Source organism: Stegodyphus dumicola, chromosome 9, assembly GCF_044657685.1.
Source record: "Stegodyphus dumicola isolate Sdum_Otavi_A_Nest chromosome 9, ASM4465768v1".
Classification (NCBI taxonomy): domain Eukaryota; kingdom Metazoa; phylum Arthropoda; class Arachnida; order Araneae; family Eresidae; genus Stegodyphus; species Stegodyphus dumicola.
In genome coordinates this window covers 129,458,367-129,477,447 of record NC_140776.1, presented here as the reverse complement: position 1 = coordinate 129,477,447, position 19,081 = coordinate 129,458,367, and the positions used below count along the sequence as shown (strand labels likewise).

Here is a 19,081-nt window from a genome sequence, read left to right as displayed (position 1 = left end):
TCACAAAACTAACACATGTAAAAAGACCCAATATCCTAATCCTTCACGATCTAAATTTGGAAAAAAAAAAAAAGGTTTCCTGATATAATTTAGAATGCTCAAAATAGAAGACATAATTTTAAAATAAAGCAACCAAAAAAAAAAAAAAAAAAAAAAAAAAAATCTGATAAAAGATGATTTTCCTTTTATTCAGGAATAAATAAAGTGGTATCAGATTTAAATCGGCACAAATTTTGTTGCATGTTGAATGGAATTCCAAAAGCTTCAAAATGACCTGGAATTGGAAAACTAAAGCATTGGTTTCAAAAAGAAACCAAGCGCAAGAGATTATACTACATCTGTACTTAAATTTTAGTTCATTTACAGATTTTAAACAGCTCAGTGAACTCACTTTTAGATTCTTCCAATTGCTGAGAAGTTCTGTAGCCATATTTGAAATATTCATTTTTAGGCCTGAAGATTGATCATCTTCAGAAACTGTACACTCTATCTGCTGCACATCTGTTGAATTATTTTCTTTTGATGGTTCAGACTGTGTCTCGCCATCAGGAGAAACTACATTTTCAATTATAGATGGAGTATTTTCAGATGGATTGTCATCCACTTTCTGAGAGCCTGAACTATCAGTTTCACAATCAGAAAAATCTACTTTCAGCTTTTTACTTAGAGGTTCAGAGTTTTCTTCAGTTGCAGGATTTAATGCAGAAGAATCAGATGAAATTGCTGAAACATTACTTCTGCTTCCTGAACACTCCTGTAACCATTTTTCAACGACACTCATAACTTTACTGTCACGCAGCATAGTCTTGTTTGATATTGGAAGCAATGCCAAAACCTGCAAAATCTAAAAAAGATACATTTCAAGACATTGATTATTTTATATATATATTTTCCACATGCTACATTAAAATAAATGAAAATTGAAATAAAAGCATCTCATATAGATTTATTGAAATAGAAAAGTAATCATTGATTCATTTGAGAAAGTTTAGTTATGAATAAATGTTATGGTATTTTCAGGGAGAAAAACTCAACTATTTAATACAATTCTATTATACTCACTGAGTCATAACTGATACAATCCATCTGGAATTTTAAAATACATTGACTGATCCACTTTCTGAGAGCCTAAACTATGGGTTTCACAATTGGAAAAAGTCTAGTAGTAATTATGATTAATATGTACTAATTTTGTTAAATGTTGTTGCTTTATTAATTATAGTAAATACTGTAAGGAAGGATCAATTTTGTTCTAAAGTAAATTGGTTTGTATTCAAGTTACACATGTGGATAATCAGGAAAATACTGATGCAGTCAGCCCATTTGCCAGCACTGGTTGTACCACTAGTGTTCAACAGTTTCATCTTAGATAATAAGAAGTTCAGTTTTGCTTAAAATATTTTATTAAGCAATGTACTCAGTGCAGGATTTATATATAAGCTACAAAAACTATAGCTTAGGGCCCCTGTTTTCTTGCCCCCCCCAAACCCTCTAGATATCCAAAAATCATATTTGACACTGATATATAATACCTGGAATTATAAAGTGCCCCACATCTCAAACACCTTAGGACCTTACTAAGTCTAAAACTGGCCCTGAATGTACTGACGTTTTTTTTTTTAATCCCATTTTGTAGTTAAATAGATATATTTGATCAACAATTAGCATTCATTACATTAAACTTTGCAGTGATGACTAAAATAATTTAATAAAATTTAATTAAAGTTAAGCACCTGATACTGCATAAATGTATAATTAAACTCCTTATAAGGCTGTAGGAGGTACACTTACCAACAACTTCAGAAGTTTTTAAATGTAAACTATATTATCATGTATGATTAATGCTGTTATCTAATAATAACTTCAAAAATGAGGGGGGGGAAAGGAAGCCTTGAATAAAGATTAGCAAGGGATAAAGCACAGATAAAGCCATTTTTTCTAGTGCATAACACTTCTTCATCTAATAATTTCTTATTGGTTTTATTTATGGTTTAAACACAGGATTTATATACTCTGATTTATAAACACAAATGTTCAAGTTTATGGCCAGTTCTTTATAGTAACTAAAATCTTGAATTGTATTTGGCAATCTTATATTTTTCCTCCACTGGACACCTCCAGTTATTTGTAATTTAATTATTTTTATATATACTATGGAAATGTATAAAAAATGCAAGATGTATATGGCAGAGTAAGCTACTGAATTATGTTTTGCCCTTTTAAGCGACCCTGAAGATTCAGATAAAGATCTAGATGATGGAACAGGTGAATTTTCAACTGCTGAAAAGCAGAAATGCTGATTTATCTGAAACACAGCCTACCACTAGAAAAGATGCAAATAATTATTCATCTATAAATATAAAATACATCTAATTTACAGCTCTTTTTGCACACAGTAGTATCTGCAAAATATATTTCATGCAGTGAAACAGTAAAGGAAATAAAAAGTATGAAACATCCTGACTTTCAATAGTACACAATGGGCTGCGGTTAAAATTTCCACACACAAAAAGGGGGGGTCTTAAAATTAAATCAATTTTAACTAACAAGCAAAGGGATTTTCTTTCCTTACATCAATCTCAATCCCAAAAATATTTAATATAGCATCACTGGGAGGCGAGGTCTTAATAAAGCATTAATTCTTAATTAAATAAATAAATTATTGGCCCCAACATATTTTAAAAGCTGATATATATTACATCAGCTCTTTATTAGAAACAAGCGAAAACAAATCTTATGACCATATGCACACAGTAAAACCTGTTCCATAAAGTATTAAAATTAAGAATTAATAATTTATTAAGATTAATTATAATTTTAACTAACAAGCAAAGGGATTTTCTTTCCTTACATCAATCTCAATCCCCAAAATATTTAATATAGCATCACTGGGAGGCAAGGTCTTAATAAAGCATTAATTCTTATTCATTTTCCTCAATCAGTAATGGTAATAACTTGTTTTTAAATATACCTGTCAACATAAAAACAATATTCATAAGAAAAATTACATTGCATCAAGGCCATTTAATAAATTATAATCAATGTATAACAAGGGTACCTGCTATAAGATAACCAGTAATACCAGCATTAGATTCAAATTCTGTCTTACAAATAAATCTACATAATAAAATTTAATAATCAGATTAAATACTTTTGTTCCAATCATGAAATTTTCCATTTACACAGCATTAATTACCTTGCTTAGCACAATGATTTATTTTCATAGATAATAAAATAAATGAATTATTTATAGATCATTAAACAAAATCGTAAATACATTCTAGTTGATAGGTTAACTGATTAAAGGAAAGCATAACACTGCTACCTATTTATGAAAAATCAGTTTATTCATTTTTTCTTTAGATATACAAATAAAACCATGAAAATATGTAAGAAATTAATCTGCTTGCTGGGATTTAAACTCAGGTCGAACAAACAATGTCTAGTGGTACTAACTGATTGGGCCCAACATATTTTAAAAGCTGATATATATTACATCAGCTCTTTATTACAAACAAGAGAAAACAAATCTTATGACCATATGCACACAGTAAAACCTGTTCCATAAAGTATTAAAATTTACCCATTAACATCTCATTTTCAATATGAGTGCTTCTTTCAATGCTTGAGTGGTGTGGATCTTGTTTCAAATGCCAAGATTTTGAGGCAGAGAATGATATTTAAAATACAGGTGAAGATGATACTGACAATTCCATTAATCCCAAGACAACGATAACAATGACTTTCGTTGAAACTTTTTGGACTTGTTAACCAACAGGGATTTGAATATTATAATAAAATATAAGGGTTGGTATTTATATTTCTGGCCTAATAATGAAAAAACAAATGTTTATGATCGAAATTGGCTTTATTGTTTATCAAAATATTCTCCATGAAGATCAATACACTTTTGCACGCGTTTGAATCAATTCTTGAAGCACTTTTTCCACTTCAATTGCGGTAACTTCAAAACATGCATTTTGAATGCATCAACTGCTCCTTAGGGTGTTGCAAATTGCTGACCACGTAATTTATTTTTGATGTGCAGGAATAAAAAAAAAAGTCATTGGATGCCAAATCAGGGCATTACGGCAGATGACTCATCAATTTGATGTTTTGTCCCATCAAAAAGTCCTTTGTTTGAGCTGAAGTGTGAGAGCTCACACTGTCATGAAAAATGATTCACCTTTTCTTTTTTTTGAATTTCTCTGATGATTTCTGGAAAACTAATGGTCATGTACCATTCGGAATTGGCCGTCTTGCATTGCTCTAACACCACGTGACTGGTAATGTTGACGAAAAGGCAACCATTTGCTTCAATGTGTTTCTTCCGCGAACAATTTTTGTTAGATTTGGTTTGTTTTACATACAGTTGACTGCTGTTTTATTTCGGGCTCATATGCTTAGATCCATGATTTATCACTTGTGTAGATGTTATACACAGCCTTTGATGAACCTTGAAATTATTTTTCCAACATTTCCTTGCACCAATCAACACAAGCCTTCTTTTGAGTATTTGTCAGATTATGCAGGATCCAACACGAACAAATATTTTTTATGGCCAAATGTTCATGTAATATCTTACTGATGCTTGTCATACTAATGCCCAAAGATGTCTCAATCTCACGGTATGTTACATGACTATCTTGCATTTTATCAGGTCATGCAGAACATCGATTTTTCTGGCCAAATGATTTTGAATGACCTCCCCAGAATTCGTCCTAGAGCTAATGTCAACCAAAATTGAATTCATTATACCAGTTTTTTTAAACACTGCTGTAAGAATGGTGCTTTATCCCTGTATAAAGAATTAAGTTCATTGAAGCACCCTTGTCTTTATAATCCACATCAAAAGTTATGGAAAACAACTGCTCGAAAATGCTCAAGAGTCAATTCCATTTTTTGCCAGAGATGAATGTTTTAATTTACTGTAAACAACACAAATCACGCTAAAATGGCAAAATATTCTCAAGAATTTATGGTTAAAAATATCAAACTTTTGACTGGAATATTTGTGGTCGCCTAGCAGCATTTACTGTTGCCAAGGCCAGGAACATCGATCACAACCTTCATAGCATTTCAGAAAATATGCAAAGAAATTCAACAAATATTCGAAATTTCTAACACTGTAAAACTACCAATTTTTTAAAGAAATATGAATAAAATACAATATGCATGAAAACTGGCAATTTAGATTATCCATGACTTGCTTCTCTGGCACTAGCCTGTACAATCGAGAGTGCACTGTTTTTAAAAGTTGTTGCAAGTAATTTTTACACAACCCATGGATCACTTATGTATAGTATTTTTATGTCTCTATATATTTTGGATTTTTTTGCAAAAGTTTAAGCATTGAATACAATTTTTAAATTTCAAGGTAAATGTAAAGTATTTACATGAAAACTGTTTGCTATACTTTTATTCTGAAATTTGGTAGGGTCTTTAAATGGATATTTTGATTGAAATTACAAAATCAAAGGAGTTTAACTATCATGCAACATAGAATAATTACACCATTTAAATACTAAATAAACAATGTAGGGGATTAGTACATTCATAAATGCATAACTATCATTAACGCATGTCATATGTTTAAGCCAAATAGTATAAATTTAGGCAACAGGTAACAATGTATCACCAACTTTTCCTTAAGCTTTGTTCTATAGCAAAGAAACACTGTTATTTATGGAATTTCTGAAGTAAGGCGAATAAATGATGATTTTCTTTTTTGGAATTACTAAGACAAAATAACTATTCATCAACATTTTAATCTCTTAAAATTTATTCTCAAATGTAAGGTTTTATACTCATATAAATACGGAAGGAATTCTTAAAATTAAATCTCGAAAACCGAAATGTTATGATTTTGGATTGATGCAAAATTTTGAAATGATTTAAGACTTTTTTGTGTGAAATAGGACCCCTCCCAAAAAAAACTATTATAATGCACATGGATTCATCATGCTTCACAAAATTTAATTATTTACACCTATTTCAACAACTGATATACATCTCTCAGAAAATTAAACAAATAACATTTTGAACACTTCTATACAAAGTTAATCATACCATACATCCTTACCTGGATTAATTAACAAAGAAATGGTAAAAAGCACAGACAAATGTTGATAAAACATTTTTACCTGCTTATACAAAAGGCTACTAAACCACCACTTAAATAAATATAAATTAAAAAAAAAATTACTATTAACTTGTAAAGCTCTAAAATTGTCCAATGCACTATATTATATATAGACATTATGGTCATAGATCAGGTCATTAAAATACATTCTTAAATTTTAAGTGCAAATTTTTTGTATTTCAAATGATCTAACTATTTTATATCCTGAGAGATTTTTAACTACCTCTCAAATTTATTTTACAGAAAGCTACATTCCTTCTGGATTATACATAAAACATTTCAATAATTTTGGCGTTTAATATGACTGATTCACTATTTTTGAAAAGTACAATACTGAAATATTCTAGGTTGTACATTTTTGGGAGTTTGAATATTCATCAATTCTAAAATTTCTTTGTATGTACAAAAATGAAAGGTTACCAAAAGACTTTCAAATAAGCAGAACACAACTGAATCTTAAGATACCAGGCTCAGTAACATCTGAGCTGATTTCATAAAATTTATGCTTAAATATTGACTTTTAATTTTTATCTCTACTTTTCTCATCTAATTGAAAATGATTACAATTACAATGACCTTCAGTGATTTCTCATTAGATAACAATACTGATCTGATAAGTACTTCTAAATGGTAAACTGAAACAGAATTTCTACATTTTGTCTAATTATGGGGTATAGTGGCAGAATCAAACTGAACTAAAAGTTGAACTGATAAGGACAAATGGATATAAATTTGGATAAAACAACATGAATGTCAGCAAAAAGTACCTTCTCCATAATAATAAATGGGGATGAAAATATTCTACACCAACGACATTCAATATTTAAAATACATTTCATGTCAATGATATGAGGTTCGAATCTCAGTTATACAGATATTTATGATTCTGTGTCTATGTGGAGTGAGGCATCATAAAATTTATCGGTTTTTTATGGCTAGAACAAACTGGCAACCAAACAAAGTGTTTGATCGCATTTTTATCAGTCTTTTTAATATTTTTTTACCAGTACATTATGCTATATATCACATATTCGGACAAAATATGCAGACATATATCATATATTCTATTTGGTAGACATCATCATTATATGAAACAGAAGCTCTTTGTTTGCACATAACCTGTATTTAGAATATTGCTATGCACAAAACAAATGAAGCTTAATTTATTTTCCAAGTTTAATTAGTCTGTACCTGCTTAAGCAGAGCAAACTCTTCAGTGATGAAATTTTGAATACATTTAATGCATAATCCATCAAATTGACAATTTTTCTGAACACTTGCAACTTTATTATAATGTGTCAACAATGTCTGCAATGCAATATATATATATATTAGCATGTGGTCCATTTCTTTTTAGACGGGGGAGGCACAAAGTTCACAAAGGATAAAATTCAGTGATTTTTTATTATCACATACTCACATTCCAAGAAAAACCCTATAGTAATTTAAAATCAAGATATATATATATATATATATATATATATATATATATATAAATGATATTACAAACTTTTGTAAACAGTAGTATTTTCTTAAGTAGACTAATCATAAAGAAATTAAATTTAATAAAAAGACAATAAGGGAGAACACAAGCACTTTTACTACAAACTTACATTAGCATATTTTTAAAGAAAATACAGACAGCTTTTACAATATTTTGAAACATTTAATTCTTTGCACTCTAATTTGTTTTCCAATTTATAGTTACAAGATGCTCTGTTCTCACTGCTCTGCTACACTGAATTTAGTTATATCAAAATTACTGTTCCTTCGATGTAATTTGTTTCCTAATTTATTGATAAAAAGGACATTTCACAGCATATTTTATTAACACTGCTTCCTTTTCACTGTCTGAAATTATCTGCCATGTCAGCAGTGATGCAAGTTTCGATGAAAACAAATGTTCCCATATATCAATAATTTTAGAATGCAAAGGATTAACATGGACATAAGTAAAGCATATTGATGGAGTGAAGAGAGAGAAAATGAGGCTTTACTTTTTGTAAATAAAAAGTATGTTTTACCTTAGCCTTTAAATCTAGATCAACATTATCGGCCATCCAACACCACATTAAAGGAAGCCCATGATAATCCAGGAATAAACGTAGGCAAGCTTGTTCTTCAGTTTTCTAAACAAACATTTTTCCTTCCATAAGTTGCAAATATAAACTAATTAATGATTATAAAATAAGCATTCTGTCATGCATTATAAGTAAATAAAGTAGATGATTTTTCATTTAATATGCTATTTCATTTATAAGACATCAAGAATAGTTGCAGTGATTAAAAATGAATATATAAAATATCTACAAAATTAAAACACTTCTGAAAGAATTGTATTGCTGAAATATTATTTCATGTTTATTATCTGGGGGAGGGAGAGATGAAAAAAAAGGTGGAAAGAAGAAAAGATATCAGATTGAACAAAGCTTGGTTCATATCAACTTGTTACAAGGTTTTACTTGTACTGAAGATTATTAAGCCCATACAGTGAAATAATGTATTTGAGATCACCTGTTTCTTAGTTTCTGCACATTTTCCTTTCTTACCAAAATGTCATCACCTCTCCCCAACCCCAAGATTTTTTTATTCAAGTGCTGCATTTCAAACAATATCTTAAAGTGAATTTCTTTTTGGAATGCATATAAATTTAAGATACAAACATATAAATTTACAGTTTGTTACAATCACCCAAAGCACATTATTCATATCTTTATTAATCCATGAATTTGTATAATTAAGGAAACTTTTATTGTTTTTGCTGTCAACTACATGGAATTTAAAATTTTTCAGATCTTTTGGATCACTTCAACGATGCTACAGCTGATTTTTGCCTCATCACTATTGTTACAATCTAAGCCTATTAGTTTGAAATCAAACATATTGTTCTAGTGTTGACAGTTCCTGTTCCAGATACTGTTTATTGTCATAGAAGTGTGTACACAGCTTCTTGTGGCTACCACATTGTGCTACAACTTATACCAAATCTTTGTCTACCAAAAATATATGACAGAATATTGGCATTTCAGGCGAATTTGTTCTCAAGAAAATATTTGCATTAGTTAGTTTCATGAGGAGAGTGATCCCCATAAGAGCGAGCCCCCATAAAAATGTGCACTAAATCAGCGGCCTTGCCAGCAGACCACATGTGTCTCTGGAAGCCCTTTTATGAATGCATTTTAATCATGTATTTGTTGCAAACAGCTTAAAGTTTTAGCAAAATAAAGATATGGATTCAGCTTATGAGCATGACAGATATTGAAGGAAAAAAGAATGAATAGGCTGGAGCTTTATCACAGTATGCTTATACAACAGGCCATGTGGCTACAAAATTTTAAAAAATCTGAAAAAGAGCATTAATAATAGATAGATAAACAGATATGTGTATCACAAATTAAAATATGGCCCACTAAAATTTTTTTTAAATATTATTATTATGAAAATCTGCATATTAATATCCATTTGTGAGAAGAGAATAAATGTAGGAGAATAAATAATACAGAACTATTAAGTATTTGACTATCTGAAAAAGATTAACAGTAAGTTCTATATCTCCTACAATTTTTTAAATCAGGAAAACTGAAATATACTTACAATGATAATATCAAGCAACTGATGACGGGTTGTCGGGTCATCTGCACGAACCATCAGCCTCGCTAATTTTAAAGTTTCTTCTTTATTTCGCAGACCTTTACTTCCATTTAATTTCTCTATTTCTTCTTCAAGCTAAAATGTGAAAAGCATACATTTTAAAAGCAATGAGAGTGTAACAATAATACATACTTAATACAATGTAGCTTGAATTCAACAAAATTAAATCATTTTTTAAAGAAATAGAGATAAAACTCTCAAAACAATATAGAAACAGAAATTATGAAATATATTATTGGTGCTTTTCAGCCTAAGAAAGGACAGATAAGATACACAAGAACTAAACTAAACTAATCTAGGCATTTTTTAAAAGAAAGTCCTACTAAAAATCTTTGCTGCTGTAAATACTGACAGCTTATGGCAACATAAGCATAATAATAAATTAAAAAAATAATAATAAATAATAAATTAAAAAAATTATACAATGAAACATTAAAATTTATGTCAAGTTCTTCATCTTTAATATTTCGAATTTTTAACAATAAATATCTGCATGTCATTATAAGAAGGCAGATTCCATGTTAATTCTATTTTTTATATTTTAACACTCAAGTTAATGAGATCTGAATATTTGTAAGAATATTTAATGCTTGTTTTTAATTTCATCATCAAAAAATGCAACATTACCTTCATGTCTCATCCCCCCCACAAAAAACACCCAACCCACTTTGAACAACAATGCAATGAAATTGTCAAAAATGATTACTCATTTTCATCTGTAAGAAAAAAAAAAAAGAAAAAGAAAAAGAAAAAAGAAAAAAAGAAAGAAGAGAGCAATGCTCTCACTACAATTTGAACTGATTACTAGCCAAAAATTCTTCCTAAAACATAGTGAGGAGGGGGGGGGGACTTAAGGCTTGAATTATAATGGAGGACATTTAGCTTCATATAACATTTCCTATTTAATTACAAAAAGATACCCATATATAGTTGGTGAAAGTTTATTATTACTAGTATTTGAGAATTAATAACTACACTTATGAAAATGAACATGAAACCAATTTTATACAGTCAGAAACAATATAATTCAACTTATACAGATGAAACAGCCAAAACTATTTAACAACAACTGAACTCTGAAATAAGGGTTGAAAAATTTTCCATGCATCTGGATGAAAGAACATTTTAATGATCAATGGACATTATTATAATGATGAAGGAAAGAAAAACAAGATTTTTTTATGCAAAGTCTCTCAAAACATACACAACAGAAGACATATATCACTGCTTTAAAAGAAAAGTTGCATCATTACATTAAGTGCAACTATTATATTAATTAAAATGTCTGTGAAATGAGAACATATGATGCTGCTTCTGAAAACTGGTCTGCGTTTGTTAAATTAATAATAATAATAATAAAACTAATATACTATTTTTTTAAACTTTAGGTCAAATTCTTAGTCTTTAAGTTATTTATGAGATGTGAAATAATTTGTAGTACTATTATCTTGTGTGCTGTATATTGCAGAAAAAAATTTAAGGGGCTTGATGAAAGAGGCTTGATACAAGAAAGAGCTTGGAAATCCCTGAGCTAAACAACTGTCAGAATTAATTTAAACAGAAATTAGTCAGTCTTATGGATTTTGTGCAACAAACACAGTTCCATAGATCAAGTTAACAGACTTAGGAACCAGTCTAAATCCTGTTTCCTTATAAAATGTATCCTTTTAACCCTTCAACAACCACTAGATGGTTACATTATCATTCACCAAATTATACATCACATTAATTTTTAAAACATTTGTGGGGTAGCTAATCTAACTTATTGCAAAAAAAGGGGGGGGGAAGCTGTAACTTAATTTTGGATGCGAGTGAACTAGACCAAGTGCTAGGTTCTGTATGTGTAAAAGTATACAGAATTATCTATTGCTTTTTGAAAGATTACAAAATATCCACCATCAAAATATGGAATGTTCCTGTCCTACAAACTTTACAACATTCCCCCCCCTGAAGTCATGCTAAACACAAGCAGTTCAGATAACCTAAATTCAACTTTACTCATTATTCCAAGCAATTTTGTTTCAGGTCATTAAATATAATATACCACACAATCATCTTTGCTTATGTTTGTTCACACTAGATCTGACATTCAAAATATCATGCATTTCAAAGACTTTTAGATCTGCAGAAAATTTATCTCACTTTTACAAATGAATAACTCATTCAGTGCAAAATCATTTTCTCTAAACATGAAGAAACCAAACAGCAAACCATATTAAGTAATAATCTATAATATAAAATTTTAAATCATGAAAAACAACACAGTGAGAAAGGTTATTGAATCTCTAAATGCCTTCACAGTGAGTGAGGAAATGAAGAAAGTAAAATCTTCTGTTAATTAAGAAACTGCAAATGCTCCTGAAGAACGTTTTATAGCTATCAAGAGACTCAAATACAAGAATACAAAGATTAGAGATGAAATTTATGGAACTAGCTCAGTTTGTGAACAATATCCCATTCAGCCTTCTGCAAATGACACTCCATCCTTCTATCAATAATGTTAGAATCCTTTCATCTTAGCTCATTACAAGTCTCACAATGAGAATCAATGGAAATTATCACAGAATTTGTATAAATAAAATGAAATGACTCTGCAGGCTAGCCAATGGGACTCTTGCCTCCAAAGTCTTAAAATCTGGCCACAAGGCGAAGCTGCTGATGCGCTACAAATGTTTCTAGCCAAAAAATAACCAGCCACAGGTGCCTTAGTGAATTTTATATAGTTCTGATTTGATCATAAAAGAAAAGTTTTTTTCTATTACCAATTGCATTGGCAATAAAAAACATGACAGAGACTTCAAGAACTAGGCATATATACTGAAAAAATAACTCAAATATGATTTTTAAGAGTGTGCACGAAATATCAAATCCACATTTAAGTTTCCATATTTTGTCAATGTTACTGTAGATGCGGATATACAGCAAACACTAAAAATAGCAGACAACAAAGATTTAAAAAGCATTCTCACACTACCATGAAAGTGAAGAGAGCATAGAATGCCAACAGAAGAGACTGGTAACCTGTAAGGGTATTAACAATGCAGGGGGCTTAGCACTGAAAGTTGTGAAGGAAAAGATTAGATGACTTTGTGGAGATTCTTTTTCTCTTCCTTTATTTTTTTTTTGGGGGGGGGCTCATATTTACATTACACATGAGCAAAACCACAAAAACTCTCATGCAGTCAATTCAGCCACTGGTGGGCTTACGGTGACTGGAGGCTATGGAAACATCAAAAAACGCAAAATAATAATAGTACAGAAAAGTGCTGTAACTGCAGTCATGAAGGATGTTTATGAAAACACTCTCTTGTATGCAGATTACAGAGGACTGGAAATTATTCAAAAGAGTATCCTCAAAGTTATTCTTTGAAACAGAATTGCTGTGGCAGAAGTTACTGAACACAGAAAACTAGTTTGCCAGTGTTTCACAAATACCTTCATTTCATGGTGGAGATTGCAGGATGTATCTGGAAGAAGAGGAAAAAGTTGTTTCCTTTCCCTATGATAGTACATACTTGAGCTAACTGCAATATTCTACTGCAAAATGTCTCTTACTGCATGAAAAAAAGTATTCTGTATCCCAGGAGTTCTTAACTAGCAGGGAATTTTAGTTTCAGGAAGGGGGGATGCAGTCAGCCTTTAATTTAGCTGCTAAGTATTTAATTTTAGTTTTTGAAAAAAAAAAAAAAAAAGCTTTTATTCAAGTTTTGGTATTTGCCAGCATTTTCTATACTTTTTTTTTTTTAATTTAATTTATAAAATAACTAGAAATAAATATTTGTATGTATTTTTCAAGTTGGGAAAGGAGGGAATAATCTTCTAGCAATGGTGAAAGGAGTGCATGGGGCAAAAAAAAGATTGAGAACCACTGTCTTAGAGAAATATTTTTACAAAGAGCCACTGTTGTGTACAGTTCCATAATTTGTTTCACAAGCAGTGAAATGTACAGAAAATGTCAGTACTGTTTGTTTGAACATATCTACACTATTAGGCATATGAAGTGAACTTTGCTGTTGACATATTTATAACAAAATTCAATGAATGAAATACCATTGTGATTAAAGCAAAAATGATTTAAAAAAGTGCATACATTAATTACTTAAAGAAGCACCTCAACAGGCAACAAAGCTTTATCCGGCACCTGTTATAACCACATGGAATCATCAGTTAAAAGTCATCATTTATTTGAGGAATATATGGAGCCCATTCATTTTACCAATAAATATGAATTTCTCAAAAGAAAATCCTATCTCATAAAATATGATTTCAATGACTTTTGTGCTGAATTCTATCCAAAAATCATGAAACTGTTTCAAAATTTAGAAGCATTAAACTAGGTATTTACTCACATCCAGGGAAGTCAATTAAATGATTTGAAGATTTATCTTGTTTTGGGAATAAAACAAAATTGAGATTATTCTGAGAAAAAAGAATGGTGAAGTTGATCAGAAGCGGAAAATCATGTTAATGCCAGTGTCAGAAAAGAGCCTAAATAAATTTATCTATCCTCGTCCTAAAAAGAAAATGCTAAACTCTAGCACATCAGGCAAAAAAGCAATATAAAATGGCCAAGTAGAAATAAATTTTGCCATGGCAGGGGGGATGCAATGGCATCACTAAAATGCCAAATCAGATTTAACAGACTTAAATAAGGTTAGGAGTTATCAGAATAACATACAGCTTAGTATTATATTTTGGAGTTGTAAATAATAATTCATTTTTTATTAGAAAGAGATTTTTGCTGAATAATTCTCTTCTTAATGCCAATGTAATTGGACATTCCCAAATATAATACGTAATACCCGCCTCTTCATTTAGTTTATTTTTATTTACATGACACATCCAGTTTGAAGAAACGATATGCATAATGTGAAAACTTTTCATTTCCTGACCACCGGACTTTCAGCACTGAACATGATAGTTTGACTCAGGTTCAGATTTCAGGGCACAGTCTGGCTGCACAGTATTTTCATAGTTTCTTCCATGTGAAATGTGAATAAAAGTCAGTTTTAAGCCCTTCACAAAAGCATCTCTCCCTTTAGGCAAGAATTTCTTTCAGTTAAACTGATCACAGCATAAATCTGATCAATAAGTGCCAATATTTAGCAGATGTGATAATAAGCGAGTACTGAATTTTCTCAAAAAAGATAAATCTCACTTCAACTGCAACCCTTTTTCAATTAACAAAATCGTAAACACATATTTACTTAAATCATATAGCTGCATTTGGCATTTATAATTTGCCAAACTTTCTTTCAAGAAGTTCTCTAAAGAGATAATTGGGTCACAGTGCTAGACAATTTAAAATAGAAAACACAGATATTTATTCTTAACCCCTTTGAGCCGGGTAGCGAAAACGCGTGCTTATCGCGGAGGCTGGCAGTGTCTTCCGCGAGCGTCTCTCCAGGGCGGGGGCCTTTTTTCCTACTAAGCCTAAATCCATGAAATTTCCGAAGTATCAACGCATTGTTTAATAATGCTCTATAGAGTATTTAAATGGCTTATGCTTTATAGATATTTATATATATATATATACTTTAATTACCTTATTTCTTGTTTAAATGCATATTTTACACATTTTATTTTAATTACTCACCATTTTATGACTTTTAACATTGTACATCTGAAAACGAAATATATTACTTAAAATTCTCTTTTCGTATGAAAAATTTGAAAACAGGGATCTACACACAGTCCTACGTTACATTCCTTGAACTTGTAATAACTCCTTTGCCGTTTTGGAGGATTTTTCCAGGAATGTGAACAAACGAAGCATCGTCGTCTCATTTTCTTATCAGCCTCTTCCGAACAAAGTTTTGGAAAATGTCTTTCAGTTAATCTTTCAGAATCAATATCAGAATATCAGAATCAATATCTGAAATATTTTGCATCATTTCTGCTATTTCATGCTCTGTTAAACATTTTCGACGCTTCGACATTGCAACGGCAAAAACAGAAAGAATTCACGTCTAACAAGATCGAATTATTTTCTAAAAACTTAACTGTAAACGGAAATACTCAACGCTTTAGCGCATATAAAACTTCTACTTACAATAAACAACTACCACGTGCGAATAAAGTGCGATTTAAAGAGACTTCATAAATCACGCCATTCGGAAACATTTAGTTCCCCGTTTGTTTATATAATCAAAAACACATGTATGTGAGTCATGCTTCTCTCATTTCGAGTAGAAGGTCTAATGTACATGTATCTGAAACCATATGGACATACAGTGCCAACTTGTGGCAGAAATTATAGTTTCTAAAACATTCTAGGACCCTGGTACAAATATGCGACAGTCGGTAGTAAACGGCAAAATGCTCTGGCACGCCTGCGTGTCGGCCGGGAGGTGAATGTGTTCATTGCTGGCACGTAGACGTGACAGTCGGCGCGAAGGGGTTAACAACTGCACACATTTCTTGTGCAATAATATTATTATCAAGTAACATATTAAATACATTATTACATCACCAAAAAAATTATTAACTGTGAAAATTTGCACATTATGCTTTCACAAATTTAGCACACATAGCTCCTTAAGTTGCAATAAAACTAGGGTTGAAAAATGAATACAAGCAATGATTAGACTTTAAATAATACTGAAATTTTCATTTCACTTTTATACAGATATAACATCAAAAATAAGAATTTTGATCATGATTTTCTAAGCTTAATTACACACTAACTACATTTAAAAATCTGTTTTGCATGCAGCATAATATCCTATTCCTTTTTTTTCCCCACCCCCAAATGAAGAGTGGCTTTCTACATCATTTTATTCAGCTTGGTTTCACTATTTATGTATTTCTTTATTAGGCTCAAATCTTGAAATTCTTTTTTGACCTTCTAAAGAGCCAACTTTCTGAAAATGTTGTCCAATTATGTATTTGCAACTCTTCCCCCCCTTTCAAAAAATCAATGCAGTTTATTATTATTTATTTTCTCAGATGCCCTTTTTTAATAATCAAGATAATCGTTTAAGAATTTTTATCTTTATGTCATCGGATAAATTGATAAGAAAAATTTCCAAGTGACCTTCCTTCCCCCTTTGAACTCTTTTAAAAACACTTTGCTGCTGTACTGATTAGCAGGAATAATTTTTCAATGTTCTGAAGGAATTATTTTCTTTTCTTGTTATTTTTTGTCCAATTTTTAACTAAAAAGTATAAATTAGGATACTAGCAAAAGGGCTTAAGGGGACAGTGGACTTCAAAATAGCTAAAAATCAACCAAAATATTGAATTTGATTTTTTACTCTCGTAATATTCCATATACGTAACTACATCGTATGCATAAAACCAAATTCAAATATTCTAATTTTTAAAGAAGGTACAAGCATTTAAAATGTGTAAACAATGTAAACTCTGCGCATGTCAGTATTGACAAATATTAATGAATTTAACTTTGGTTATGTAAATGTTATACGTGTAGAACAGGGGAAAAGAAACTCGATTTTCCCTATTAGTTGAAAAAAAGCGGGATCAACGTCGCTTGAACCAAAGCAAAAAGAGAAGTTTACCTCCTTGGAAAGAAACAGAAATAGTAAAAAATATTGTAAACCATTAAAAGATAATGTAAATGTGACAAATGAAGGTAAAACATAGGGTGCAGGTGAATTTTAAAAGTTTCATTGGATATAATGCATAAATTGTTTCTCCATATAACTTTGAATCACACACCAATTTGCGATATGTTTACATTTGTCATATTTAATATTATGAGATTAAAAATAGTTAAGTGACACGAAAATGTTATCTATAGTTTACAAATCCATATTTAAAGTTAATTCTCATGACCATGTATTAAAGGTAAGTTGGAAGAAAAACTTTAAATTCGGTTTTCACAAAACAAATTTTTTCGCAGTTCGTATATCTTGAAAATGCTCCTTGCGACTTATTTTTAGTTCAAAATGAATGATATTTGGAAGAAACTATCTTGTTATATGTTACAGTAGAACTGTGTATGCATTTTTGGATATGAGGTTATTAAGAAGTTTAAACCTGTGATAATGTTTAACAAAAAGTGATATTTTTCCGAAAACTGGGTTTAAGTTCACAAAAATCCTTTTTAAAAATTTTTGATTCATCATATTCAATATCAGATACACAAAAACTTTTGTTTTGACAAAAGTTTTTGTGTATCTGAACTAACTAAAAGGAAAAAGTATTGAAAATTAGCACGCAAGGAGCATTTTAAATCTTTAATTAAAATAATTAATTATTTGTTTTAAAAACTTTTTAATTTAAAATAAATTGAAATTTTGAACATATATTTTATAAACTGATGTTATAATATGTATATATGTAAAACTTCTTGTTGAAAACACAAAAACTTAAAACATTAATTTTTAAAGTCCACCGTCCCCTTAAGTTACAGAATTTTATTTAAATGCATTACCCCCTCCCCTCAATTGCAATATTCTTGGTCGTATGAGACTAAATATAAAATTATGGAATGAACATATAAAAACTGCATTGGTACTTAGATACAATTTCAAGAAACAATAGAAGTGATAACATAAAAATGACACAAATCAGAATGAGTGCTGTCACCTTGGTTGATAATGCTGGTTAGTTGGGTCTGAATGCTTATCTGAACTGTAAGATGTGGGTTTGAATCGTGTGAAAGGTTCAACTCTTCGTTGAAGATATAATAAAATGGTCTACCCTTTATAGTGTACCCTAGACAACATGCTGCTGCTAATGAGATGGCTAAATGTCTGATAAGCCACTTTTGACAAATGCTTGAGAAACAAGTGCCTGCCCACTTTTATCAGCCAGCATCCAATTTAGTTAAAATTTCTCTTCAACAATTCTGATTTTAAACTCTTCGCTGTTAATATCTCCATACAGTTATTTTAGTCACATGATTAAGAATGCTGCAATAATAAAACATCATTTTTTTACCATTTAGAGTATTTATCCTAAGCTGTTAAACCTTTTCTTTTTTAAATTCATGCTTTATTATTATTCAGGATTAACTTTTTCCCTATTCATACTTGTATGGCATTTTCTAATTCTTATATTTCACATGGAAATAGTTTTTTTTTCCTTCCTGTTAAAACAGGTATATTGCTAGTAAAACGATAAAAAAACTAGTACAAAATAATCAACTATTAAAGTAAAAATTTTGAGAGTCAGGGAAGAAATCTACAAATAAGATGAAAATTAAAGCGTAATCAAGGTCAATTCCACAGTTAAAATGCACAATGCTTGTAAAACATATAAGCAGATAAGTAATGCTGAGTTGCAAAGAAAATTTATAATGAAAAAAGAGGAGACAGCTTC

The 19,081-nt window shown here is 30.3% G+C and overlaps 1 protein-coding gene across 1 annotated transcript in view; it reads right to left on the bottom strand.

Moving 5' to 3' along the window:
• Positions 1-19,081, bottom strand: part of LOC118190866 (histone-lysine N-methyltransferase SETD2-like) — a 150,002-nt gene that overhangs the window by 65,055 nt on the left and 65,866 nt on the right. The window contains exons 9-11 of the mRNA XM_085824106.1: positions 9,737-9,868; positions 8,167-8,271; positions 392-844 (exon numbers count right to left, since the gene is read on the bottom strand). Of these exons, the coding sequence (XP_085680232.1) occupies positions 392-844; positions 8,167-8,271; positions 9,737-9,868 (690 nt within the window). The remainder of the gene's footprint in view (positions 1-391; positions 845-8,166; positions 8,272-9,736; positions 9,869-19,081) is intronic.